The following is a 27,774-nucleotide window of genomic DNA, read 5'->3' on the forward strand; positions in this document are numbered from 1 at the left end:
CCTACGTTAAATTAAAATACATATATAATATTAGAAAATTTTAAACTAGGTAGTACTGTTCAATAACCCAAATAATTGACCCAAAAAACCCAATTTAAATGAAAATATATTTTTACAAACTTATAAATAAATAAATAAATATTATGTTGAAAGAATACAAAGAATTACTTATTTAAAACAGATTTCAAGCTTAAGTTTGAATATTTTAAAGAATCGATAAAAATAAGAATACAAATATAGAACTTAATCAGGTTTACGAGCTACTTAAGTATTACAAGCAAAATCACCATAGAACCAAGAATCTCCATAGACAAACTTTGAGTCTTAAAACACCTCATTGTGAAGGAAACAAAAATGTTCTCATTACAGAGACAACTAAAGAAAAATGTAATAGTTTCCAAGTTATAATCCACCGCTCAGCAATTTAAGATGAAGCACCCTTCGATTTCCTCGGAGCCAACTGAGTCTCAGGCTGCAAAAACAATCAACTATCATGCAATGCAATGTCTCATTACGCTAATCAAGATTTTCTAGAGATACTACTGATCTTGAGAATGAATATTAACATTTACCTCTTTTTTCACAGGCTCCTCTTTCTCTGACAGTATCAGTTCAATGTGACACGGTGAAGACATGTAGGCTGCAAAAGGAAAAAACAGACACAGCTCGGAAAATTAGAACCACAACCCGAATGTAGAGTAAGGAAGGTAAACGAAATTACTCACGGTTAATCCTTCCATGTGCACGATATGTTCGGCGCCTTTGCTTCTGTGCTTGGTTCACTTGGATGTGAGATATGATAAGTGAGTCTACATCCAAACCTTTCACCTACGAAAAAAAAGTGGAAATACAATGGCAAAAGTTCTAACATTATGGACAGAATAGAGTAAAATGTCAATTCATTGATAGATACCTCGGCATTGCTCTCAGCGTTCTTGAGCAAATCGAGAATGAATTTTGCAGATTTCACAGGCCAGCGACCTTGTCCATTAGAATGGCGATTCTTAGCCTGTGCAGTTCGCCCAACTCCACCACAGAAGCGCCGGAACGGAATTGCTTGCTTGTGGGCAATAACATCCTCCAAGTATCTCTTTGCCTTTGTCAAAGGTAGCTTTCGGATGGCAAAGGCAGTTTCTCGTGTATTCTGTTGAAGATAAAAATATAATCATTACCAATGCTCATATACTTGACCTAATAATCCGGTGCTGTCACCGTTATTAGCCATCTCCCAAGTCCAGAGCACAAGGCTACCACATTTGCACACAAGACCATAGCTTGAAACTAAGTATATCATGCCACTAACATAATAAGCAACCAGTAGAACCATAGCTCAAACTAAGCGAAAGTATGAATCCTAGTAATCTACATGTAAATTATTCATATGATCAACTTAATACCACGGAAACTATATTACTCGGACTTGAGTACGAGGGACTCGGGTGCGTTGAATGTTTTTCTAAATTTTCATGTATTCAAATATTTTCCTAAACACAATTGTCGACGAAAAGAGATCAGCATACCTTAAAATGAACACGTAGGTCAGAACCCCTAGCTTTGCAAGCTGAAAATAAATCAATAAAATAAACTAACAATCAAGTTCCATTATTTTTTTCAATGAATTAAAGCAAACAGTAATACACAGCAGAAAATCCAACTGAGTATGCATTTGAGTTTCCTACATTTTTCCCAGATACGCAGAAGATAAGACTTGATCTTAAGTGATAATGATAATAAAAAGCAAAATTAAAAACTTACATTTAGTAGGGTTGTCCGGTTCTCTTGAATACTTCACCTAAGAAAAAGAATGCCAACAAAAATAATGAAAAAGAAAATAAATTAGAATTAAACTTGAATGTTTATCGAAGAAAAATATGGAAAGAGAACTTCGAAGTGAGGAAAATTGACGAACCATGGTTGCTGCCGCTGTGTGTAACACAGAAGAGGCGCGTAGTTAGGGTTTCTTTAGCAAATAAAAGGGATGGTTTTTAGGGTAAACGATTTTCTATCGGGCTTCCTTATTTTCCTGCCCAAGGTCGTTTTTGGGTTTATTGGGCAATTTTCAATTAGGCCTCACCGTTAAATTGAAGTGGCCTTTTATTTGTTTACTAGATTTTCAATTTTAAATGCACACTCTTGATTTTATTGGTATTATTCACATTTTCATAATAAATTTAAATTAACAATGACATACAAAAAATTACCACAAGAGTTAATTATATCAATACCATTAAAATTTTAATATTTTAATTTATTTTTTATTCTAAAATTTGAGTTGAGAATCAAAGTAATAAAAATAAATAAATGTGTAATACTAAAATAATTAACCGTTAAAACTAAATTTTGAGTTATGGCTAAAAAACCTACAACAGAAATTATATATTTTTTAACAATATTATTATAGATTTTGACCATATCTTTTCTTTTTACACAATACCTAGAATTATTGAGTATTGACAATAATGTTCATACCAATCGAGCTAATATTTAATCGTCTCCATAAATTATAACTTTGTTTTAATTTATAAGTTATAAATTTTGATTGAAATTTTATTATAATTTATTTTTCATATTTCTATTTTTATTATAATTTTTTACTGAGATAATATAATGGGTTGATTGAATACCAACCCATAATCAATATTATTATTATCATGCTTTTATATGATTCTTAAATAAAGCAATTAAAAACAACAAAATTCATAATCTAACACATATTTAATAAATTTAAACACATTATTTATCACTCCACTAATCATTAAATAAAATTTAAAAGTTTTACATAAAATATTATGGTGTACGGTGAAGTGATATATATTATAAAATTAACACGAATTCAACATAATTTTGTGTTTCAACTTGTGGTAACCTTTTATCCTTGGTTGTTTATTCTCCGCTTTGAAATCGATTCCTTTTTCTTTTGAATTTTTCTAAAAAATATATATTAATTATATATTTCAAATCTCATAATATTAATTACTTAATAACTTATTTTTATATTTTTATTATAATTCAAATTTATATATTTTGTATATTATTATAAGATGGATTTAAATATAATTTAAATACATATTTTCTACTTTATAATATCATAATTTAAAATACTTTTTGACAGTAATAGTAAACACTGCCTAAAACACTTTTCAACTTAAATGATAAACTAACCCTAATCGATTTTTCAAATTTTTAATCTATATCAGTATAAATTCAATTAAGCTTAAGAGCTACTCAAAAATTAAAATATTCAATGAAAAATGACCATAGATTTAAATAGAAACCAAGAATCTCCATAGACTAACTTTGAGTCTTAAGCATTTCATAAGGAAACCAAAAATGTTCTCATTACAGAGGCAACTAAAGTAAAATGTAAAATTTTCAAGAGTTACAATCCATTACTCAGCAATTTAAGACGAAGCACCCTTTGATTTCCTTGGAGCCAATTGAGTCTCGGGCTGCAAAAACAATCGAATATTATACAATGCAATGCCTCATTATGAATGATATCTATCAGAATCAAGATTCTCTAGGGATACCAATGATCTTGAGAGGTACCTCTTTTTTGACAGGTTCCTCTTTCTCAGACAGGATCAGTTCAATGTGGCACGGTGAAGACATGTAGGCTGCATAACAAAAAAACCGACACAGCTCGGAAAATTAGAACCACAACCCAAATGTAGAGTAAGGAAGGTAAAAGAAATTACTCACGGTTAATCCTTCCGTGTGCACGATATGTTCGGCGCCTTTGCTTCTGTGCTTGGTTCACTTGGATGTGAGATATGATAAGTGAGTCTACATCCAAACCTTTTACCTAAGAAAAAAAGTAGAAAGACAATGGCAAAAGTTTTAACATTGACAAAATAAAGCAAAATGTTGATTCGTTCATAGAGTACCTCAGCATTGCTCTCGGCATTCTTGAGCAAATCGAGAATGAATTTTGCAGATTTCACGGGCCAGCGGCCTTGTCCATTAGAATGTCGATTCTTAGCCTGTGCGGTTCGCCCAACTCCTCCACAGAAGCGGCGGAATGGAATTGCTTGCTTATGGGCAATAACATCCTCCAAGTACCTTTTTGCCTTTGTCAAAGGTAGCTTTCGGATTGCGAATGCAGTTTCTCGTGTATTCTGTTAAAAATATAATGTATGATCACTAACCATGCCCAAACACGTGGCCTAATAATAGGGTGCTGTCATTGTTATTAGCATAATAAGAGCATAGCTTGAAACTAAGCATCTTGTGCCATTAGCTTAATAAGCCACATGTAGAACCATAGCTTGAAACTAAGCAGGAGTATGAGTCCTAGTAATCTACATGTAAATTGTTCATACGATTAATTTAATACCACCGAAACTATATTACCAAGACTCAGGACTCGATGTGTTGAAATTTTTTGAAATTTTCATGTATTTGAATAATTTCCAAACACACAAGTGTCGGACATGAATACTTCAAGGAAAAGGATTCAGCATTTCATACCCACAAATAATTGATGAAAAGAGATCAACATACCTTAAAATGAACACGAAGATCAGAACCCCTAGCTTTGCAAGCTGAAACAGAAGTCAATAAAATAAACCAACAATCAAGTTCCGTTTTTTTTTTTCCAATGAAATTTAAGCGAACTCTAATACACAGTTCTTTCTAAGCCCATAAAATCCAACAGAGTATTGCATTTTTTAGTTTCCTGCATATTTTCCCAGGTACCAAACAGAAGATAATACTTTATCTAAGTGATAGTAATAACAAAAAGCAAAATTAGAAGCTTACATTTAGTAGGGTTGTCCGGTTCTCTTGAATACTTCACCTAAGAAATAGAGAAAACAAATTAAACCAGAAAAAATAATGGGAACGAAAATAATTAGAATTAAACTTCAATATTTCTCTAATAAAAAATTGGAGAGAGGTTTTCGAAATGAGGAAGATTGACGAACCATGGCTGCTGTGTGAAACAGTTCGACTTCGTTCCCTACCACTGCAAGAGAAGAAGTACGGAGTTAGGGCTTCTTTAGCAAATAAAAAGGGATAGGCATTTTAGGGTTTAATATTGGGCTTCCTTATTTTCTCGCCGAAAGTTTTATGGGGTTTACTGGGCAATTTTCAATTAGGCCTCAGCTCTAAATTGAACAGCCCTTTATTTATTTACTAGACTTTACGTACTTGCTCTCTATTTTAAAATAACAGTTGGACTATTAAAATTTTGTTAATATTGTAGTCGCACTTCACGTCTTCATAAAAATTTAAAAAATTTTTTTAGACATTCATTTATTTACTTTGAAAATTTTGCACATGAAAAGGAGTAACATAAATAAGTTAGACTCTAACTATTTAGCATTCTTTCCCTTCCATTCAAATTAATACGATTTTTTGCATTCACATCTATTGATAAGTAATCTATTTTAATTAGTCTCCTCATGAATAAAGGAACACTTAAATATCAAACAGAAAACTTGTCAATTAAAAATCCAGTCACTTGTTGTACCTCCTAGAGCCCGGTCAAACCAACTAAAAAAACTTCACTCTTCAAAGAAATTCAAACCCAGAAAATAATAAAATTGTTGTAGCATGCGTTGAACTCCCACCATGGACTCCATTGTCCCCTTAGCAATGATCAATAAGTGGTGAACAAAAGTAAAATGTGAGAATTGGATGAAATTTAAGTAGATCGTGTATAGATTTGTCTTGTTTAAATTATTAAACAATACGTTTATTGAGGACACAAAAAAGATAAAAAGGAGAAATAAAATTTCTTTATTTTATGATACAAATTCTTTTAAAATATCCAATTAAATAACTATTTAACGATATAAAATTTTTTTATTAATAAGATAATTTCCTTTGGAGTGAAAACAATAAAGGAATCCTAGCTCAGGGAATAAAATTCCTTCTGTGAGCCAATCTTTATAGCACATGTTTGCGACAAACGTTGAACTACCGTACCCCTTAATCAACTCTTGAGCAAGCATTATATTATGTGTAGAAGATGTGTGGTGAGCCTACTAACAATTTATCCTAGTAATGCATTTGGGAACCAAGGTGGCAATATCTTTTAACCACGCTTGCATCTCAACCTCCCTTCTTTTATCTTTAACTCGTAGAGAAATTTCACTAGCAAGTGATATTTAATTGAAAATGTTTATACGTATTATTACCTTCTATAAACTCTTAACAATTCTCTGAAAATATAAATTAATATATTTAAAAGGCTTGGGTGGTGTAGAGAAAGAAATTCCATCTCAAATAAAGAAAATTGACCATCTCACACTCTGCATTTTGTCAAGCAATATTTCTCTCATTGATTATTACACTAAGTAAACTTTGGTCCAATGAAAAAAGTGACCATACAAATTCGAATTTTAACATACATTGTGTCTTTGGTATAACATTGATATTGCGAGCTTTCACAAGGGTGAGCAATGATATTGATTTTAAAATTATCACAAAAATATCAAAATTTAAATGATTTAAAAAAAACAGTTATAAAATTTCAAAAACCTCCATTCCCAAATACTGTTTTTTTTTTACTATATAAAAAATGACTACAATTCAATTTTTAAAGTAAGTTGAAATTGTTATAAGTGTTTTATTTTATATTTTTATAAATTGATAAAAATCTTATACTATGAAATTTAAATTTAAGTTGATATAAATTTTAAATCCTCAACTTTATCATTTCAATTAAAATTTATTTTATTCTTATATAAATTTTCGTCAATACATTGATTATATAATTTTTTCCACCCAAATTATTATGGTATCATAATCTAATTTTGATATGATTTTATATCATATCAAATTATTCATGTTTCAAAATTTACTAAAAATTACTTAGTTTTAAAAAAACCCTTAACAAATGATGCCATAGGACTTTATACTCTTCACATATTCAAAATTTAATCTCTATAATTTTAATTTTAAAAATTAGTTCATTTATTGTTTAGATTTCAAAATTTAGCTCCAATTGTTAATAGTGTTATTTTTTATTAAATTTATCGGTGTGACATTATGAAAGTAAAAAAAATTTAGTAATAATGTAACTAAAAATGATATTGTAATGAATCTGATTTTAATAAAATAATTCTAAAATATTAAAATATAAAAATAAAATTTTAAAATAAAAATAAGGATTAAATGTCAAATTTACCAAAAATATAGGAAATTATGGCCGTATAAGGATAAGAGTAGAGGAATTAATGTCCTGTTTGGTTCGCTCCATTTTTCACTTATCACTTTTGTTTTTTTACCGGTTCAAAATCTGAATCATGCCAAACAAAGCATATAATCATCCAATAAAAATTCCCGGGTATATAGCGGGAAATGGAAATAGTAGCAGGGCAGGGTGCGGTGTCCTTCAATCAAATTCAAAGGCCAATGGAGGACTCGTCTTCTCACCCCTTCGAGCATGATCAAACGGCTCCTGGCGCTTCCAAGTTCCTCTCAGACCTTCCCTCTCGTGGCCACCTCTCTTCCCCCATCATCTCCTCAAATGTGGTTTTGCCTTCTTCTTTTTTCCTTTCTTACTTTCAAATTCATCTTTAATCCCGATTGTTATTGTTGATTCTTAATTTTTGAGCTTTGGTTGCTGAGAAAATGTGAAGATTGATAAGTGTGATATAGTGTGATAAAGTGAGTACTTTTACTGAATTCAGCTTAAAACATGGGTTATGGTTAGCTCAATAAGATAATCTTAAAGTAGGATCCAATGGTTTTAGCAGCGGAATAAATTGATTTAGGGTTCTGAATTGAGGTTTTAGGCTATCTTGAATTAATTTGTTTCTTGATGAATACTACAAATGTGGTGAAAATTATGTTTGATTAATGGTTGCTAGGGTTTGACGATGGTGAGCAATTGGTTACTTGAGCTAATGAAAATCTAATATGGATCTTTGGAGAACCACACCAAAAGCTAGCTAGAGAAAAGCTAGCTGTTGAGGTTTGAGAGCATAGATCCATATAAACCTCATAAGGAAATCTCATACTTTCTTATGTAATATGTTTTGAAACCGAGTTACTGTCAGGCGTTTGTATATAGAGATGTGTTCTAAAGTATGATATCTTCCAAATTGCCATTTTCGGTTGTCTTTAGTAAATTATTTTTGGAGGCCTTAGTTCAGCTTAGGATAATTTCCTGTCAGTTTTGGGTACCAAACACTTGGATGCAACAACTGAATACAATATCATGTTTGCTTGTCGCGCATTCTCTTCCAAGCATGTTGGCCAGGGTTTTGCAATTTAACATTTGACTTGGAAAGTAGAGGTCAAGTATGTATTTGACCTATTGAAAATTCTTTAAGAGTGAAATGCGTTATTTCAAGACAGTGTTAGGGTTTGTATAAAAAGACTTGTTTAAAGTATGATATCTTGGAGTAGCTATTATCAATTTTCTTTAGTAAAGTTCCTAGTTTCAGTTTGGGAGAGTTTCCCGTGAGTTTTGGGTACCAAACACTTGAATGTACTAATTAAATACATTTTCATGTTTGCCTGTTTAGCATTCTCTTGTACGCACGCTTTATGATAGTTCCTTTCATATGGTAAGTAATGAAGGATTAGGAAATTGCTGGTCTGGCACTGGAGGTCTTATCCTTTATGTTTGGATTTTGGACATGTTATGGTCTTTCATTAGAATGTCCTGTGCTCCTCTCTTCAGCCGACATCAATTTCCCCATGTGTTCTGTGTGTCAATGGAGTTTAGATACTTCTCAAGAATAGCTTTTTGTATTATCTCTCTATATTTATTTTCTTTAACAATTACCTTAACTCTATCTTGCCACACAAACGCGTCACACATCAGGATCCTGGAAGATAGTAAGACAGTGGAGCCCCCTACCCACTTAGCTTCTTTTATTGCCCTGCTTTTGTTTCCATCTATCATTGGAACTCTTTAAGTATTTCATGCTATTTCTCTCAAAGAATCTTCCTGAAACATATAGAAAAATATAACCTATTTTCCAATTCCATTCATATAATAGAATATGCCTATCGAAACAAGCTAAGAAGAGTTTCTTATTTGGTTAAAGAGTGAATCAGCTTGGTTAGGCATCTAGAGGGAAACTTGTTAGGTGACTGTGTAGCTTGAATTATTGCACTCATCTACAGTGCTGCAATATTTTGCATATATTGCAAAAATAATCATGAATTACTGCAATTACCTATACTTCTCCATTGGATCAAAATTGTTTTGCTTATTTGCAAAGTTTTGCAGGGGGTGATGCAAGTTTATATTTGTGAGCACAATACTTCTCCTCCAGGTAACTGTAAACTTCAACTTATCTTGGACTTTCAATATGTCTTGAGGGAAACATATTCTTTACTTATGTCTTGAATTGGTAATGCACTTTTTAACGTATCAGCGTTTAATAGTGATTAAATTGCTATTATAATTTGATTTTAATTTTATATGTTATTGATTTATGGTTTATGCATAAATGTAAGAAAGTAAACATCCAATAGCTCTGTTTGTAGCCTCTTATTTTATAATTTGTACATGCATGCAATTATCTGCTTGTTATCTTATGGATTCCCCAAGATAATAAGAAGAGTGCAAGAAAACTGCTTCGAGATTTGTTCTTATTCACAAGCTAGACAATTTTACTCTTCCATGTATATCCAGAGAGCCAGCACATAAAGACAGACCAACAAAACATACTTATTAGGTCGCTCATGCTTAATAACAATAAGGGTGGTTCCAGTTCAAAGGATGTGAAAGCTGCTGCTGAGGGTCCTAGAAAGAGGTTTTGATTTTGTATTATATTTAACTTAGCTTGTTACAATTCATTGTATAAATTTGAGTTAATTGTCTTATCACTCTCTTTAATCCTCATTTCAGGATAGGGATCTGAACATCCTTTTGTAGCTTCATTCATGGATCGCATCATGTTATATTTGCATTCCAGTAATATCTAGAGCAAAAGGCATCTTATTGCATGTGGTCAGACTTGATGTCTAGGCTAGATTGTTTTGACCCTGCCAATTTTTTCCCTCAGGGCTGCTGAAAAAGTCATGGATAGCAGCGCTTCAGCAAAGAAAGCCTATACAAAAAATAATTCTCAATCGGGTCAGTCAATAGATGTTCTGTCCTAGTACTACATATGTATTTGCATCCATGGTTCAATTTATTGGGTCAACATTGTCATGAAACAACAATGTCACTTAGGTCATATATATATTTGATGTACTAAAACGAGAGTAACAATTTCCCTAAGGGAATAATAAATAATACTGATGCGTTTTGTTTTATGTATTTTATGTCAGCCTTGGCCCATCCATTGTCCACCATGCGCTTGATTTTTCTTCTATGATATTGATCATCTGTTAGAAGTCGGTCTCTTTCACTTGTTGTGTTGCTTATCCGTAATCAGACTAAGTTGGATTTATGAAATGTTTGGTTTCATTCTACTGAAAATTATTATCTCGGGTTTCCCCTAACAACTTAAAAATTTGCAGAGGGATCAAGCAGTAGTGTAGCCGAGAAGGACTACCATAGTTTTACCGTAGAGAGACTTCGCTCTCTTCTTAAGGAAAGAGGACTTTCACCCAAAGGAAAGAAGGCATGTTCTTGAGAAACCTTTCTTCGATGCTTTTAATTTTTAAGCAGCGTGATTGATTATAGTGGTCCAAGAGCAGTATTTGGCGTCGTAGTTCATTTTAGGTGCAATACAACTACATTTGTCAAGATTATCTACTTGTTTTGGATGATAAGGCTGCCTACTTGCATGATCGAATACGCTTAGCTAGTTAATGACTTGTTCTGGATCTAATGATGTGTTGAACCGTGCAGGATGAGCTAATCGCACGCTTGAAATGTGTAAATGAATCAGCCGAGTAGTTGGATCAATGCTTCGGCTGGCGATGGATGTGGCCTAAAAAGGGACGAGGTGGATGTGTAAATGTGTAGGTGCTTTTTTATATCTATGTAGGTGATCGGCGCGAGCATTATCGAAATTTTATCACTGATTTTCGGGTAGTATTCGTGTCATTACCTGAAATGATTTAGTAATTAAAGTAAATTATATTATGTGCATTAAAAGTAAAGGCTTGCAAATAAAATACAAGTTTTCTTCGTGAAGCTCTCCAATTGATTTAAAAGAATACTGTTTAAAAAATTTATTGGATAACATGTTGGGTGTTTTATTTAAAATTATATAAAAGTACAATTATAATAATATTAATTTCCATTTAAAAATAAATATATTTTAATTGAGTTGTATTCAGTTAACTCATTATATTTACTCAATGAAAGATTTTATAATAAAAATAGATATATAAAAGCATAAATATACAAAAATAATTATATATTTCATTCCAAATAATAGAACATATTACCATTTTTATTAACAATCCAAAATTTAAATTAATCATATGTTAGAAAATGGTAATAGCTCCTATTTTGGTACCTAAAACTTTGGGTTTAAACTATGTAATTTTCCCAAAATCGTAATGAATAAAAATCAGTCTAAAATGTCAATCAAAATCATAATTTATAAAATAAAATAAATTTATATTGTAGGTTCTTTTAGGCGTATGGATAAATATATGTTGTTATTTTAGCTTTATTTTTTTATCACTTTAATCTTCATTTTAGATTTTTAGTTAAATTGTTTTTAGAAAGAGAAGGTAATTGAAGTGTTGGTATGACAATTCTTATAATAGTTTACATGTATTTCATTGTTATAGTGGATAATTTTAAAAGAAGTTTTATAGATTTGTAAATTTTTTTAAAATTTTTATGAAGATGTAAAGTGTGATAGTAAATACTAACAAACTTTTGTTTGAAAATCGAGAGTGAATAAATCTAGAAAATAAATAAAGGCCACTGAGGTGTGGCCTAATTGAAAATTGCCCAATAAACCCCAAAAAGCATTGGGCGGGAAAATAAGAAAGCCCAATAGAAAATCGTAAACCCTAAAAAACCATCCCTTTTATTTGCTAAAGAAGCCCTAGCTACACACCTCTTCTCTTGCAGCGGTAGGGAACCAACTGTTACACACAGCAGCAGAAGCAGCCATGGTTCGTCAATCTTCCTCATTTCGGAAACATCTTTCCATTTTTTTCTTAGAGAAGTATTCAAGTTTCATTCCAAATTCTTTTCGTTTTCATTATATTTTTATTGGTTTGATTTGTTTTCTCTCTCTCTCTCTTTTTATAGGTGAAGTACTCAAGAGAACCGGACAACCCTACTAAATGTAAGTTTTTAATTTTTCTTTTATCACAATCACTTAAGATCAAGCCTTATCTTCTGTTTGGTAGCTGGGAAAAAAATGTAGGAAACTAAAATGCAATATTCCGTTGGATTGTAATGGCTTTAGAATTCGATTTAATTCATTGAAAAAAATTGGAAGTTGATTGTTGGTTTATTTTGTTGACTTCCGTTTCAGCTTGCAAAGCTAGGGGTTCTGACCTTCGTGTTCATTTTAAGGTACGCTGATTTCTTTTCATCGATTATCTGTGGATATGAAATGTTGCATCGTTATGTGACTCATTTATTTTTTTTAAGTATTCATGCCCGACACTTATTTTTTGGAAATCATTCAAATACATGAAAATTTCGAAAAATATTCAGTGCACCCGGGTCCCTAACATTCAAGTCCGAGTAGTATTGTTTTCATGGTATTACATTAATTGTACAAACAATTTACATGTAGATTACTAGGATTCGTACTTTTGCTTCGTTTCGAGCTATGGTTCTACTTGTTGCGTATTATGTTAATGGAAGATGCTTAGTTTCAGGCTATGGTCTTATTATGCTAATAACAATGTCAACACCCTTTTATTAGGCAGGGCCGAAGCTAGAACAACTTTTTTGGGGGGTGGGGGAGAATGAAATTTTAATTTTTTATATTCTATGGGGGCGCCGGGCCCCCTGCCAGCCCCCTTAGCTCGGCCTCTGTTATTAGGCCAAGTATGCTCGGTGATTATACTTTTATTTTTATTTTTAATAGAATACACGAGAAACTGCCTTTGCAATCCGAAAGCTACCTTTGACAAAGGCAAAAAGGTACTTGGAAGATGTTATTGCCCACAAGCAAGCAATTCCATTCAGGCGCTTCTGTGGTGGAGTTGGGCGAACCGCACAGGCTAAGAATCGCCATTCTAATGGACAAGGCCGTTGGCCCATGAAATCTGCAAAATTCATTCTCGATTTGCTCAAGAATGCCGAGAGCAATGCTGAGGTATATATAAACAAATCAACTTTTTACTCTATTCTGGCCAAACTCCTACATGTTAAAACTTTTGCCATTGTCTTCCCTTTTTTTTTCTTAGGTGAAAGGCTTGGATGCAGATTCACTTATCATATCTCACATCCAAGTAAACCAAGCACAGAAGCAAAGGCGCCGAACATATCGTGCACATGGAAGAATTAACCGTAAGTAATTCTTTTACCTTCCTTCCTCTACATTTGGAATGTGGTTTTAATTTTCGGAGCTGTATGTTTTTTTCCTTCTGCAGCCTACATGTCTTCACCGTGTCACATTGAACTGATCCTGTCTGAGAAAGAGGAAGCCGTCAAAAAAGAGGTAAACGTTAAGGTTCATTGTCAAGATCATCAGTATAAATATAGATTGTAATGAGACATTGCATTGCATAACATTCGATTGTTTGTTGCAGCCGGAGACTCAGTTGGCTCCGAGGAAATCAAAGGGTGCTTCGTCTTAAACTGCTGAGTAATGGATTGTTAGTCGGAAGCTTTTAATTTGTTGTCTCTGTAATGAGAACATTTTTGTTTACTTCACAATGAGGTGCTTAAGACTCAAAAGTTTGTCTGTGGAGATTCCTGGTTTCTATTTAAAGCTATGCTCATTTCGCATTGAATATCTTAATACTTAATTAAATATATATTGAAAAATCCATCAAATTAACTGAATTAATCGATTGTTAATTAATTTGTTATAAACTATATTGGATTGTTTAAATTCTATAAATATAATTTAAATGGTGATACAATCTCATTTGAAAGGTATTGAAGGATTAAGATTTATGGGTAGAAATAGTTACAGTATTGTATGATGGTTTGTTTTAAAAGAAATATATAATTTTTGTCTGACAAATAGAGATTGAATTGGAAAAATAATAAAACCAAACCGATTTCAAAGCCAAGAAAAATAGATTACCTCTTGTTGAAGCGCAAAATTATTATTATTATAAGTTAAGAAGCAAGAATAATTATAGATTGAAGCCAAAGGAATCGAGAAAAACAAAAGTCTAGAAATAATATGAAGACGGAGAATGATTCTCGGAAGGGTTTGGTTTATTAAATGAAATAGACTCATATAAGTTAGGAATTGAACTAATTAAATCAAAATTAATTTATTTGGTCTATTATTCCTTTTAAGTTAGAATTAGGCTAAATTTTAAAAATAAAAACTTAAATTAACCTAATGAAAATATTGTTTATTCTTTAATTAAATGTTGATTTTCTGTTTCCATTTTTCATATAAAACATTAGTCAATTAAAATATGTAATAGTTGTAATACTCTCCCAAAAATTGAAACCTAGACAACCATAAATCCTTATACATTTCACAAATTTAAAATCTACTCCCAATTCAAAATATTAAACCTCTTAATTATTTTATTGGTGTGACAGTTTAAAATTAAAAAAAATCGATAACAATGTAACTAAAACATTATAATAAACCTAAACTTAACAAAGTATTTTTAATTGTGTTAATAATTAAACAAATTTTAAAATCTGAAAATTAATAGTTAAACCTAAATTTTAAGATCTGAAAAATAGGACTAGAAATCAAAGTAGAATGACTAAATCTCAAATTTACGAAGAGTATAGGAAACTATGGCATAATTTAACCTAATTTATAAGACTATGTATATTTAAGGCATTCAATTATTGTTTTCAGGAACCAATATTCCTTTTGCTCAGTAAGTAATGTTTTGCCATTAGTGTCTTCAACATATCAGCTTCATTATGGCACCCAAAAGTATTTTCATTCTATGCTGTCCAACTCTTATATCCGAGCCAACATGGATACTACCTACGGTAAAAACTATAAAAGAATGACAATTGCTACACAGTGAGCAAATAATGAAGTAAAACAACAACAGGTGTGGAACAAAGATCATTGCATAAGATTCCTAAGCAGTAATATTTGTGCATGAATGAGTATCACCATGTTTTAATCACATGCAAAATCAATACCAAATGCTGAAAAAGAAAAGAAAAAAATGGGGTTATAAGGACTGCATGGAGTAGTTGTATCCATGTCAATTTCAGATCCATTCATTTTTTCATTGAGAAAACGGGTGAAAGCTTCTTCTCCAACTCCAATAAGCTGAAATTTCAATACAACAATTATTTTTATCATAAAGGTTCAACTAAAAAGATTGGAAAAATTAAATAAATGACTCACATCTCGTATTTGCGCAAAGCCTCGTTCCGTTTAGCTATGTAGAGGTCGCTATCTTTAGGTATATTGTTCAAAGGATTGTCTAGATAGAAGAAACAGATAAAGAAAGTACATTAGAACAACTGTTCTTTGACATGCTGAAGATTATATGTTGCTTCATTGTTCAATATTCTATTACATGTTGCATAAAAGCAAACATACTGCAGCTGTTTGCTCATTTATCATTAAATATGATTTGAATTTTTTTTTTCAAAAATTTGAGAAAGCACAAAGGACGAGTGTAAAAGCAGCAAACAGGCCAAAAAAACCTTCAAAATCGTGCATTTTATAGATAACACAATCATAGGCAAAGCTCATAAGTTTGTATCTAAGCATTAACGTAGCCAGTAAGTCTTGTTATCACAGAGAACAACATGGAATCTGTGAAAAGAGGGAAACAAAAATGAGATGATCACCAAACAACTTACAGCTGCAAGTTGGCACCCAAAATAAAGCCATTGAGAGACACTAGAAATATCTCACTAAATTTATTTAATAGTTATAATGGTATGATTACAAACCATTCGTGTTTGATTTGAATTAATTTCTAGATTTGTGAACATCTACTTAAGTAAATTACCATTACAAATTTCCTACATGCAGTTTGTCTCGACAATAATTATCTCTCCTCTCCTCTCAGGAAAGCAAAAGAATGCTCTTTTCGCATCGAACATCAAACCTACCCTAAACATTATATAAAACTAACAGAAATTTGAGACATACTTGGCACTGGTGCTGGTTTTTTTGCCACTACATCCTTCCGAACTTTCAAAACACTTTCTTTATTCAAGGGCTGCGATCCAACCTGCTCAAGTAAGTGAAATTAGCAATTAACAGGTTTGTAGATATTGAATTTGAAGGATAAAAAACAAAGTGAAACAGCTGAAGCTGATTCTTCGTCGAGTTCATAGAAAGCTGATTCTTAGCGAACTCAATGCCATGAAAAGAGTATTTAAGGCCACAAATACAACGAGTGACACAAAGCAAAGATTTTTTTTACTAGGATACATACCGGTTAAACTGAACATTCAAATACCAGACTTTGAAAGACCAAATACCGAAGAATCATTACCTTCTTTTCCCTCCTCTTTAATATCTTTAAATGGCACTTTTTTATGTAGTGCATCAAATGATACCGCGAATGCCTAGAGCACAATTGGTCCTTGACTTGTGGGTTATCGTTCAACCAATCCAAAATATCTTTCGATTTGACCACTTCATCGGTATCCAAAGATTCTAACCATGAATACACCGGTATCCACTGATCGGTGCGCTGAAACCGAGCCGGTGGAAGATCATGCTGACTTGGTTCTCTATCCTACCAAATGAGACGAGAAAAACATACGAGGATAAGCACAAAGAAGCCAAAATTTCAGTCTCATCATAACGTAAACAGTCCATAATAAACAAAAACACAGAAAATTTACGAACAGAGTTGAAGAAAACAAGCCATTTCTTTTAACTTACAAGCATTGATTCTTTCCCCATGTTGTGAACTCTCTACTTGATAAAATTACATTACAATAATTCCAAAAATAAAACCCAGAATAAGTTCTTTATTCATTAATTTCGGGAAACGCTTCTTTCTCCATTTTTTAATCAGTGGCTAGGAATATTCAAGCAATTAATACAGAGACCAGGATATTTAAATTAAATATTTTTACTAAAAATACCCACTGCAATAAATGCAGGAAAAAAACCTGGGTCTGGGAGGGAAATCTCAGGTAATTTTGGATTGAGAGGAGTCTTTCGATGAGCTCAGATCGTGGCATCGATTGGAGATCGGCTGGTAACGAGCCGAAGTTGGAATCGATCCAGACTTCCACTTGGCTCTCCGTCACGGCTTTTGCTTCTGGAAAAGCACCTACCCAGGCTCGAGCCAGGGTCTCCCATTCTTGGGCTTGCTGTTGATCTTCTCGGAGCTGATTTTTAGGGCTCCGATCGGACGGTCGAGGTTCGCCGTCTAGGGTTTGCTCCGTTGAGTTCGACATCTCGTCGGCTGCCGCCAAATTTGACCCGAGTTGAGAAACACTCATGTTTTTTGCGGGTTTAATTTGTGTGTTTTAAAGTAGAATAGCAACGGCACCGTTTCGGTTTCATTTCTTTGCGTTTCTAGAAATTATTTAACCTTTTAAAACCTAAATCTATTTAAAAAATGCTTGGAAAACTATTAAATATAAATTTCAATTAGAAACAAAAACAATTTGAAAACAATAACACATACTTATGTAAGGTAAATAACTGAAATATTATTACTCCATATAATTGAAATATTACATTTTAGTGAATAAAATAAATAATTTAAAATTTTGAATATAATTAAAATATTATTATTATATTTTAAAATGATTGTATGAATTAATTAAAATAAACTCAAGTGGATGGGTAGTAAGGTAATTAGGGGGCAGGTGGTGAGTTGGTTTATATAAGTAATTTCTTTCATTCCTCACTATCTACTTACAACTCCTCCTAATCTATGGAAGAGCAAGATGAAAAAGAGCTGCAATTACTCCCCACTTCTCTCACCATTGCTTCACCATCCCCCACGTTATCTCATTCTTCATCGCTAACTTACCGATCGACGACGATGATGAGCGATCAATTCTTAGGGCCGTCATCATCACTTGACTTGCAGCTATCAATCAGTCTAAGGCCAGTCCATCAACATCCATCAAACCGTAACGATTTCGATCGCGTTGAGTCATTGAAACAACGGACGGCGGAGCAAATCCGGTTGGCGGCCATCGAGAAGGCTTACGCGGAGCGAGTTCGGGAGCTCACAAAGAGGGAAATGGAGATGGCTCGGTCCGATTTCGCGAGAGCTAAACATGTTTGGAAAAGAGCAAGGGAAGATGTTGAAAAAGCTGAGAAAATGAAGGAAAGAGCAACGTTGCAGATAGATTCTACGTGCATGGAGATCACTTGCCAATCTTGTAGGCAAAGGTTCAAGCCTTAATAAAATGTTACTTTTGAATATGTGTATGTACGTTGAATGTATCCGAGTTTTATTTCATACTCAAATCTATTTTTTAACTCATTTGGATGATTTTGTTTAGGGATGAGAAAAATTTTCCGAGGAAATAATAATTCGGTTTTTATTAAGTTAGTATTTTAAGTAATTGAAGATTGAAATAATGGCATTTTTGAAGCAAGATTTTAGAGGGAGTGGGAGCCAAGGCAAGCACATATGCTTGTAATTGCTGTCAAAACCTCGAATTTGATGTATAATAGGATATTATCTTTAATCAAATTCATGATAAAATAAAATAAAAAAGTTAATCAATTGCGTCATGTTCTGACACTTGGACTTGAATACCTTAACCAGTGAAATTGAGAAACTTGATTTTGATAGAAAAAATTAAAGGCAAAAGAATGAGGGTTAAGTAATTTGAAGAAGACAGGAAATACCAGTTGGATTCAACTTGTTTTAACTTTATATTTATATATATCAGAAACCAAACCACCCCACTACACATGTCTGCGATCCAACACAAAAAACCAGACATTTTATTGATAGGATTGAATGAGCATCTGTCAGAGGACCTAAATAGTGAATTAATGTCAAATGTCAATGGAATTTAGTTTCATTTGCGCTCTATTAAAACATCTACCCTTATTTGTTACTTATCTTAAATCCGAGCAACATAGATATGAGCAGTTGAAATATAGATTCCTTGTTTTGTATTTGTTTATTTGGTTACAAGCATAGAAATGCAACAGTCCATAAAGTTGAAGGTGCAGTATGCAGATGTAGGGCATGGGCAAGCAGACAATCAAACAAGTTATTATGACAAAAACCTTAACATTTGTCTTCTCACATTTGTCCACATATCTTTGTATCATGAAGTCATACTGTTTTGTTTCTTAAAAACTTAGACGAAAATTTTCCTTAAATTTCTCCATTTGATTAAAAAAATTAATATTTTTACATTTGATAAACATGTCAAATTGCATATTTTTTATGTTTAATTTGGTTTATTGATGAACTGAATCCTGCTAATTAAGTGTTTTATGATTTAATTCTTGTCAGGGATGCAATTGATCAAAAGCAAGCTGAAAAGGGGCCAAATTAGAAGAAAATTATTGGAATGGGCCAAAGCGAAAAGATGGAGCAAGCCAAGGACTAGTCATAAATTTGACTTTGTAAAAGCCAAAAATAGGAAATTCTATTTTAAGTTTATTTATTTTTAATTATTATTATTTTAGATTTTATATTAATTTTCTTAAGCTATTTTAGTAAACCCTATCTATATAAATAGGAGTTTTAGTTCTTAGGAAATCATCCATTAATCAATTGTCTTTACATTCCTATTTCATTTTGGAATTCCATTATCCATTTTGTTTTCTTTTCTTAATTCAATTGAGCATTAGATTATTTTGTCTTCTTTTTACAAAATTTGTCTAATTCTCTTTGTAATTTTCCTATCCATTTCCACTACCTTTTCATATAATTCCTATCATTTCCATAACCTTCAAGCATGATTAAATTCATGCCACACTAAACCCTTTCACTTTAAGCGGTGTTAACCTGTCAAAATACTCGTGAGTTCTGAACCCGAGCTGTTTAACTCCCAACTTTCGATATTTATTATTTCCCCGGATTAAGAGTATGACTTTGTCAACTCACAAAGTCAAGTCAATACTGAGTCAAAAAAGACGTCGTTTGAGTTAGTGTGGCTAGACGTACAGTTGGAATTCCGAAAGGATCGATTGTCTAATTGGTCTTCCGTGAACACATTGGCGTGCCAAGTGGGGATTGCTGTTTGGTTCCGTCAAGGGAAGTAGTAACCGGATTTAAATGTCTCAACGTTGAGGGCATTGGTTCGAGCTAGGCTCTTCTAAAATGCAAAGCTGCCGGAGTTCTAAATCACGAACGTTTCGTAGGTTGTTCGATCGGTAAGGGTTAGTTATAGGACATTCCATAACTAATTTACACAAGGAATAGTTGGTGTCTGAGGCGTCCTTGGTAGCTATAACTAGCTTATCGAAAAAGAGGAGTTCATCTAATTTCGAGGAACGGGTCAAAGACGGGAAAACCCGTGCTTAAGGCTGAGCTAAGTTTTATTGATTTTCCTTTAAATCTTTTTGTTATTTATTTTTATTTCATCTTTTACTTTTTACTTTTTACGTTTTCTTGTGTTTATTTCAGGTTTCATATTTTATTTCCCCCCTAAACGTCGCGGGCACGACAACTGCCCAGACACTAATCTGGTCAAGAAACAAACAATTTTAAGTAATTCCAGTCTCTGTGGGATCGACCCTACTCCCTATACTGCTTTAATTTGCAAACTAGGTGTAGGTTTATATTGGTGGAATCGACAGCCATCAACATTACATCAAATAACAATTTAATTATTTTTGTTAAAAAATTTATCTATTTGTATTGTTACTAACTTATGTGTCTACCAGAATAATTAGGCAACGACACATGGCATACCATGCTGACATACAAAGATCATTTTAATGTAGAAATGGATGAAACTTTTAAAAGAACAACCAATTTGCTATTCGATTTAATATATATGAATTAATTTGTTCATTTTTTTAGTAGAGGGGAAAAATATAATCTGATTCTTACTGTAAGAAACTCCGTAGTATAAGAATGTATAGTCTTAATCATAATTCATAGTTAAATACACCCATCAATCTGTAACATTCAGCAACTTTCTCGTCTGGTCTGTTCAAGTGTATTCTACTTGTATACTAAATTGGCACACCCCTCTTCACCACAACACCTAAACTCAGCAGATGGAGCTCATGACCGGCCTTCCTTTTCTTCTCTCTTCAAAGATTTCGGCTCTCTATACCTCTTACAGTATAAACTGTACCATTATCTAACATCCATTGCTTTTGTGTTGTAATATGTGTATTGAAATTTAACCATTGTTGAGAGGAACAAAGGGAAAAAAAATTCTTTGCTTTTGAAATTTAAGAAAAATTGAGTGTTTTTGAAAGAAAATGGTGGGACTCAAAAATCATAATCGAAACATGTGCAAGCGTGAATCTAATTCCCCATCAGATTCGAAAAATGAAAAAATTGGGGTTACCCCAATGATCCTCAAGATAAAAAGAAGGTTCAATTCTATCATAAAATCAAAGAGGATCAAACAGATTGCAAACCTTCAGTAGTGTTGTATTTCGTTGAGACATTACATCAAACACTGGACCTGCCCACCTGCAAGGAAGACTTCAACTAATCATAACACCCCCCCCCCCCTTCTCAAAAAAAAAAAAAAAACTCATGTACCTCGTTTTGTGATTGTGATTGGAAGCTTATTGTGCGAGTCAAATTCAATTATTTTAATACTTAAGAGGATCATTTCGTATATAATCAATTTGATCCACCAATCTCTTATAATAATTGAGTATTTTAATTTCAAACCGTCTAATCAAACCCATTTAATTTTGATACGTTAAGTTGTTTTTTTAAATTAAAATATTCTATATTATATCTAAATAATAATATATTATTATAATATATGATATTAGAACATTATATTTATCATATATTATAAATATTATATATATTAAATTGGTTGGTTTGGTTATGAATTTTAAAATTGAAAATCGACGAGTTTAACTATTCTAATTGAGATTAGTGTGAAAATAATAGTGTATTTATCTGCGGTATTAATGTAAAAACAGTAATGACGGTAATATTAGATATTATAACAATGCTATAGCATGAGATAAAAAAAATAAACGGACCACACTGAAATAAACGCTCATCCAAAAGGACCCTAAAAAAATTCAATGTATCAATTAAGTTTGTTATAACTAATTTTTGTTCATCTCTATTAATATTTTATTGGAGTAGCTTACGAGGTTAATCAAGTTTTTTTTATCAAAAAGATAATTAAAAAAAAAACTCCAAAGTGAACTCAAGCACAACCAATCAAGTTTGAAGATGAATATGAAAATTGAGTTTTTATTTATTTATTAGGTAAATGAGCTTAATCGAACTAGCTCGAGCTCTTTAATTTTAATCTTGATTTGAACTTTAATTTTAAAAATAAAATTGGATAAAACTCACTAAATATAATATTCTACATTCGATCCAGTCGTTAAATTTGAATGCGTAACGTCACGTTACATTGCCGAAACAACTCAGACTATTTGAAGTAATTTAATCAAACAATTTAACATTAATTTATAATAATCACATACAATCACAATTATTAACATAAACATAATGCTTCTATGTTATATGATTCTATAAATAGGGTTACAAGTTTATGTTTGATAAAAATGAAGTTTTGATTCAAAATTCAAAATCTATTTATAAAATTTCAACATTATGTATTGAGACATTAATTAAAAATAATTATACATATTGATAAAAGAATTCTTTTTATTTTTAATACTAAATGAATAGTACGTTAGAAAAGTCAATTTGTGCGAAAAACAAGCCTTTTCAAAAATAAGAGGAGCCTTTCAATTTTTTTTTTTAAAATAGGTCTCCATTTAATTGTCTTTTTAGATCTTAAATTTATTTATTTTTGTCAAATTCAATGAAAAAGTTAATATTTTTTAATTTTACTGACGTGCCATACTGTAGATTGTCACATGGATGATATATTAACATTTAATTGACTTTTTAAATTTAAAAAATTATAAAAATATTACAAAATATTTTTAAAAAGCAAAATTATTAAAATTATTAAAGTATAAATTTTAAAATTAATTAAATATTGATATGTTATCTACGTGTATGTTACGTTAACAAAGTTAACACTTTAATTTTTTCATTCATTTTGAGGTGATACTACAAAATAATAAATTCAAAAAAAAAAAAAGTAAATTTGGTGGAGGGCTAACATATTTTTAAAAGGAAATTAGAGTTCCAAAAATTCATTATGACAAAATAAAATAAAATTGCAATCCGACTCGACCTGTATGGACAAGTTTAGTTACATGGCACTCTCTAACGCTGAAAATTAAGATATCATATGCCTTTGTTGAAGCCCTAATTTCCAGCATTAACGATGCAGGGAATGTTTTTGTTCTTTTGCCGCAAAACAAAATAAGGATATTACCGTATATGAACAGTCTCGGAAGAGCAAAACCGTGTAGAATTGGATTGATCGGAGGAGATCCTAAAGTTCCATAATTTTCCTTTGGCAGAAACCAAATTCTCTTCGCACAAGAACTCCCAAGAAAACCATTTCTCGATTGTCCGATGAACGTCGTGCACCATGACATCAGTCATATTCCTGGCTGTGGCTCTCGCTAACATGCTAGCGGTGTAGATAGTCGACATCCTGCCCGGTGCGTCGGGTGAGTCCCCGATTGGGCCATCAACCACAATGACATCCCATTTAAGCTCATACACTTGTTGTGGCAAATCCCTCAATGCCAATTTGCAAGTTGATTGTTGGAGTAGATTTATGCTTGGGGAACAAGTAGGGTTTCCCCTAGCATGTTTGAGTAGCTTGTATGCCTTTTTCGCAGGTACTCCGTACTTGACCTTATAAATTCGAGTCTGATTTGAACTGGCTTCAAAATTGCTTATCTTGTAATGATTGTCCTCGAGAAAAAGAGTGATCCCTCCGGCGTTTATTGACGAGAGGTCGATATACTGCGGTTGAAAACCGAACACAAGGAGATTACAAGGTGTTTTCCGTGTAACAAGATCAGAAAGAAGCATGAATTCCTTTGGGGAAAGAAGCGTCGCATTGGCCGCATTTGATTGAATCTTACTGCATTCGGAAGGTGACGAACACTCCCGTTGAAGCGACGATAACAAAGCAGCAGCTTGAGACGAAGGATCTGAAGAAGTAATTGCGAGTTTAAGGAGTCTGAGAACGGAAAGGCAAGAGAGGATGAAAATAAGCAGTGGTAATAGTTTTTTACTAGGGAATTTCATCCTTTTTAACTCTAAATCTTAAACCCTAAAATAAACTGAGACTTTTTTTTTTTCGTTGCCAGCACCTTACGGGGATTACACTATAACCATCTTTCTTATAGGGTAAATGTATATAAAAAAATTTGATGTTATATTTGATTTAAGAAGAAGAAATGGGGTGATTGCTTTGGTTTCAAGTGTTGAGCTTTTGCTTTATTATTATGAGATGTCAGCAAAGTTACCTAATTGCTGAGGACCTTAGTGCCACATTGCAGTAAGGTTTGGTGTTCTATCATTTTGCATGAATCTTTATCAAGTTTAGGCATGGTTTAATTTGATTTGTTGGTATTTGAATTTGAATAAGAATATACATTTTAATGATTCGGTATTAAAAAATTATAATTGAATTTTTCTTAAATGATTATTAAATAATGTCAATTGAATTAAAGATTGAAAGAACACATTAGATATATATTAATGAAGGAAAAGAAAAGGCACAAGGTGATATATATTAGATTTGGTATACATTTTAAAAAACAAAAGGTGAGGTGAATTAATCGTAAATATTTTGAGCATTGTTTGGTGGGGGGCATGAATGGATGGTGAAGGAGGGTCCTGAAGTTTGTTGCTCCATCACTATGGATCGTTATTATTTACATTCATTTTCGGCAATTAATCGGTACAGCTGCATGGTGAAATATGCAAGGCTTTGGGCAACATTGGCAGCTTGTTTTTAAAGGCTTTACCATGGTTGGTGTCTTATCATGGGCCCATAAAGAATGAGACCTCGGCCTGCAAATTTGCAAACAATAGCGCCAAGAAAAGCTCTAAAACCTTTTTATTCAATAAAATTTCTGAACAACTTAGGCATCAAGGGTTGCTGTGGTGTAGTGGTTATCACGTTAGTCTTACACACTAAGGGTCCCCAGTTCGATCCTGGGCAGCAACAGTTAATGGTAGGCAACTCTTTTACTTTTTAGGCTTCCCTTAATTTCGTTTTATGTTTTTGCTGTAAAAAAAAAAAAATACAATAATTGCTTATTTCGAAGGTCTAAAAAGACTATTTTGTATACTAATATAGGAAAATCAGCCTTATTATATAAAGTTACAGTTCAATTTTCAGCCATCAGTGTCAATTCAAAGTCTAATTAAAAACTCAAACTTAAAACTTAAGAAGTTCAAATGGTGTATGTATCAGGTGCAATGAGAAATGGTATTATGGCATGACAAATGCAAAGGTGGACTAGAGATTGACTTTTAATAAATAAAAAAATTGCTGGAGTAGCTTGTAACTTAATCCAATCCGGCTTAAGTTGTTCGAAACTTAAAATTTATTTTTAATCGGATTTCGATACCAGATTGATTGAACTAGTTTGATATTTCGCGTGAAAAATAGTTTTAAGTTTCGTGCTTAATTTATAAGTTCAAATAGCTAGCATAGATAAGTGTGTACTAGTAATAATAATTTTATCATGATTCACACTTTGAATTTATATATTTCGTTATAATTACAATTTTTTGTTCATTGTTGATTTGTCTGAATCTTCAATAATCACATCGTTGATATTTAGATCAATGTAACTATCTTTCATTTGGTCGATTTTATATATATTAAAAATTTAAGTAAATCTCTCTAGCTTTTTTTATTAATTTTACTTAATTTTAGATTTATTAAATTTTAAATTTAACTATCTTTCATTTTGTCGGTTTTATTGATTTCAGATACTATGTTTGAAAAGAAATATTAATGCCTTCTAGCCTTCCAAACTAGAGGCCCAATGAGGCTAATGCAAGGTTTTTATTTTATTTTTCTAGATAGCTCATGTAATGTTATTAAATATTGTATAGCTCACTTAAAAGTGATTTTTGTGATTATATTTCATATTTATGTTTATATAAATGTAATTGAGGTGTAATATAATACTTAAAATTTGTAAAAAAAAAAATTAGATATTTGTAAGAATATAATTGTTTGGGTTGATATGAATAAAATATTAGTCAAAGTTGTAATTTGGAAACAAGTGGATTTATGGGAATTAGGTGTTATTGCTTTCTGTTGTTTCAATTATATACATATAATTACTTCTAAACAATCATAATGATGCAATTTTATATCATCTCGAATACTTTATATGGAATATATATATCTTATAGTTTATTTACCTAAATCAACAAAAATAAATATTATGTGCAGGGGTTCAAAATTTTAAAAAAATTATTAAAATAAATAGATACAATTGTATAATAGTTTAGTGAATTAAATAAATTTTATAATTATTTTGTAATTTGTTACAATTAATTTTTCTAATAATTTAGTTACTCTTAAAAAGATAGGTAAATTACACTAATAGTCAGTCAACTTTCAACAAATAACAAATTAATCACTAATGTTATCGAAAAGTAACAAATCAGTCATCCTTTAATATTTTTCGTTACAGGCCTAGCGGCACAGGTGACTTGATCAGTTAACTTGTCACGTTGGACGAAGAGCTGAAGGGTCTAAGGTTTGGACGGTTTAGAAAAAAGAAAATAAAAGATGGTTTGGGATTAAGGGAAAAAAAGGAGAAAATATTGATTGCCAAAATTGCATGGAATATATGTTTATACTTCTTTTTCTCCATCCCAACAATCTTGTCGTCGCCGCCTCCGCCACAATCATCTTTGGCATCACCATCATTGACCTCCAAACCACAACCCTATCAATTTTTTTCTCTTTCAGCCCCCCAATAAAGGAAGCTGTTCCTCTAAAGGGATAGCCAAATGCCGACAAGTGAATTTTTGGGTTGGGTTAGTGATTAGCAAGATCCAAAAATCAAAATTGGATTGAGTCTTGTAGCAAGGATGAGAGATGGATTAGAAGAAGAGCGACGAAAATGGTCAACAATGAAAGTTGGGGTCTAGGTGAGGATGTCGAAAACGATATTTTGGGGTAATGACAATGAGGAAGCCATGGTTAAAAGACAGTAAGGACTCCAATGTGGTGGTCAATTAAATGCCAAGTCACTTTACCCATTACATCTGTAATGAAAAATAGTTAGTAGGACTGATTTGTTGTTGTTTAAAGTTAAGTGACTATTTTATCATTATGATCAAAGTTAGGTGATTGTTAATGTAATTAATCAAAAAATTTGTATGATGATGGTTAGAAACTTAGGAAAGCCGAAAACAGAAACATGCTACGTAAAATGTGTCTAGCAATCATGAAGTAAGGGCCACAATTTAAGGTATCCCTTTTTTCACCAAACATTTTTATTTTTTCCCTCATTAATTATACTAACTTAATTAAGCCCTTTAAAAAAAGAAAAAGAAAATAGGTTTTAATTAAGATTTTCTAACTGTAACTTATTACATGCCAAAATTTAGTTATAGATAATTTACTAATTTTATAAGTAATTTGTTGTTGACTGGTGATTTATTATTATTATTTTTAAATCAGCCTTGATTTTCGTCCACTAAATTATTCAGATTCCTAATCTACCCTACCATTTATTTATTTACATTATACACACTATTAACAATACAAATATTTGACTCTCT

The 27,774-nt window shown here is 31.9% G+C and overlaps 7 protein-coding genes and 1 non-coding gene across 12 annotated transcripts; 4 read left to right on the top strand and 4 right to left on the bottom strand.

Annotated features, from left to right (window-relative positions):
- Window positions 1–182: 182 nt before the first annotated feature.
- On the bottom strand, window positions 183–1,986 carry LOC108457411 (60S ribosomal protein L17-1). 2 transcript variants are annotated; one of them, XM_017756458.2, is made up of 7 exons: window positions 1,910–1,986; window positions 1,756–1,792; window positions 1,521–1,561; window positions 914–1,144; window positions 726–828; window positions 573–640; window positions 183–472 (listed from the first exon to the last, which is right to left on the bottom strand). In XM_017756458.2, exons 1-7 carry the CDS (start codon window positions 1,910–1,912, stop codon window positions 425–427), a joined length of 531 nt encoding a protein of 176 aa, XP_017611947.1. In that variant the 5' UTR covers window positions 1,913–1,986; the 3' UTR covers window positions 183–424. The 2 variants fall into 2 exon arrangements, with proteins under 2 accessions (XP_017611947.1, XP_052875404.1); XM_053019444.1 differs by having other exon boundaries at window positions 183–488.
- A 1,276-nt stretch (window positions 1,987–3,262) lies between these two features.
- Window positions 3,263–5,082, bottom strand: LOC108457409 (60S ribosomal protein L17-1). Its single transcript, XM_017756457.2, has 7 exons — window positions 4,926–5,082; window positions 4,762–4,798; window positions 4,504–4,544; window positions 3,888–4,118; window positions 3,703–3,805; window positions 3,550–3,617; window positions 3,263–3,449 (listed from the first exon to the last, which is right to left on the bottom strand). Exons 1-7 carry the CDS (start codon window positions 4,926–4,928, stop codon window positions 3,402–3,404), a joined length of 531 nt encoding a protein of 176 aa, XP_017611946.1. The 5' UTR covers window positions 4,929–5,082; the 3' UTR covers window positions 3,263–3,401.
- Window positions 5,083–7,277: 2,195 nt separating this feature from the next.
- LOC108454268 (uncharacterized) lies at window positions 7,278–11,022 on the top strand. Of its 3 annotated transcripts, none has more exons than XM_017752674.2 (6): window positions 7,278–7,482; window positions 9,194–9,239; window positions 9,602–9,722; window positions 9,975–10,045; window positions 10,435–10,538; window positions 10,769–11,022. In XM_017752674.2, the coding sequence occupies exons 1-6, from the start codon at window positions 7,309–7,311 to the stop codon at window positions 10,814–10,816; spliced, it is 564 nt and encodes a 187-aa protein (XP_017608163.2). In that variant the 5' UTR covers window positions 7,278–7,308; the 3' UTR covers window positions 10,817–11,022. The 3 variants fall into 3 exon arrangements, with proteins under 3 accessions (XP_017608163.2, XP_017608164.2, XP_017608165.2); XM_017752675.2 differs by having other exon boundaries at window positions 7,278–7,479; XM_017752676.2 differs by lacking the exons at window positions 9,602–9,722; window positions 9,975–10,045.
- Window positions 11,023–11,893: 871 nt separating this feature from the next.
- On the top strand, window positions 11,894–13,800 carry LOC108454595 (60S ribosomal protein L17-1-like). The gene is made up of 7 exons (XM_017753101.2): window positions 11,894–11,997; window positions 12,137–12,173; window positions 12,366–12,406; window positions 12,930–13,160; window positions 13,252–13,354; window positions 13,438–13,505; window positions 13,597–13,800. Exons 1-7 carry the CDS (start codon window positions 11,995–11,997, stop codon window positions 13,642–13,644), a joined length of 531 nt encoding a protein of 176 aa, XP_017608590.1. The 5' UTR covers window positions 11,894–11,994; the 3' UTR covers window positions 13,645–13,800.
- A 1,033-nt stretch (window positions 13,801–14,833) lies between these two features.
- Window positions 14,834–17,527, bottom strand: LOC108454867 (uncharacterized). Of its 2 annotated transcripts, none has more exons than XM_017753469.2 (5): window positions 17,093–17,527; window positions 16,465–16,710; window positions 16,116–16,197; window positions 15,357–15,435; window positions 14,834–14,981 (listed from the first exon to the last, which is right to left on the bottom strand). In XM_017753469.2, exons 1-5 carry the CDS (start codon window positions 17,426–17,428, stop codon window positions 14,978–14,980), a joined length of 747 nt encoding a protein of 248 aa, XP_017608958.1. In that variant the 5' UTR covers window positions 17,429–17,527; the 3' UTR covers window positions 14,834–14,977. The 2 variants fall into 2 exon arrangements, with proteins under 2 accessions (XP_017608958.1, XP_017608959.1); XM_017753470.2 differs by having other exon boundaries at window positions 14,913–15,278; window positions 17,093–17,526.
- Window positions 17,528–17,821: 294 nt separating this feature from the next.
- On the top strand, window positions 17,822–18,494 carry LOC108456402 (zinc finger protein SHOOT GRAVITROPISM 5-like). The gene has a single exon (XM_017754995.2). The coding sequence runs from the start codon at window positions 17,869–17,871 to the stop codon at window positions 18,346–18,348; it is 480 nt and encodes a 159-aa protein (XP_017610484.2). The 5' UTR covers window positions 17,822–17,868; the 3' UTR covers window positions 18,349–18,494.
- Window positions 18,495–23,213: 4,719 nt separating this feature from the next.
- On the bottom strand, window positions 23,214–24,412 carry LOC108456522 (protein IRX15-LIKE-like). Its single transcript, XM_053018953.1, has one exon. It carries the CDS (start codon window positions 24,256–24,258, stop codon window positions 23,425–23,427), a length of 834 nt encoding a protein of 277 aa, XP_052874913.1. The 5' UTR covers window positions 24,259–24,412; the 3' UTR covers window positions 23,214–23,424.
- Window positions 24,413–25,113: 701 nt separating this feature from the next.
- On the top strand, window positions 25,114–25,186 carry TRNAV-UAC (transfer RNA valine (anticodon UAC)). The gene has a single exon. It is a non-coding gene; the product is annotated as a tRNA-Val (tRNA).
- The last annotated feature ends 2,588 nt before the right edge of the window (window positions 25,187–27,774 follow it).

This window comes from Gossypium arboreum, chromosome 9 (genome assembly GCF_025698485.1).
Source record: "Gossypium arboreum isolate Shixiya-1 chromosome 9, ASM2569848v2, whole genome shotgun sequence".
In the NCBI taxonomy this organism is placed as follows: Eukaryota; Viridiplantae; Streptophyta; class Magnoliopsida; order Malvales; family Malvaceae; genus Gossypium; species Gossypium arboreum.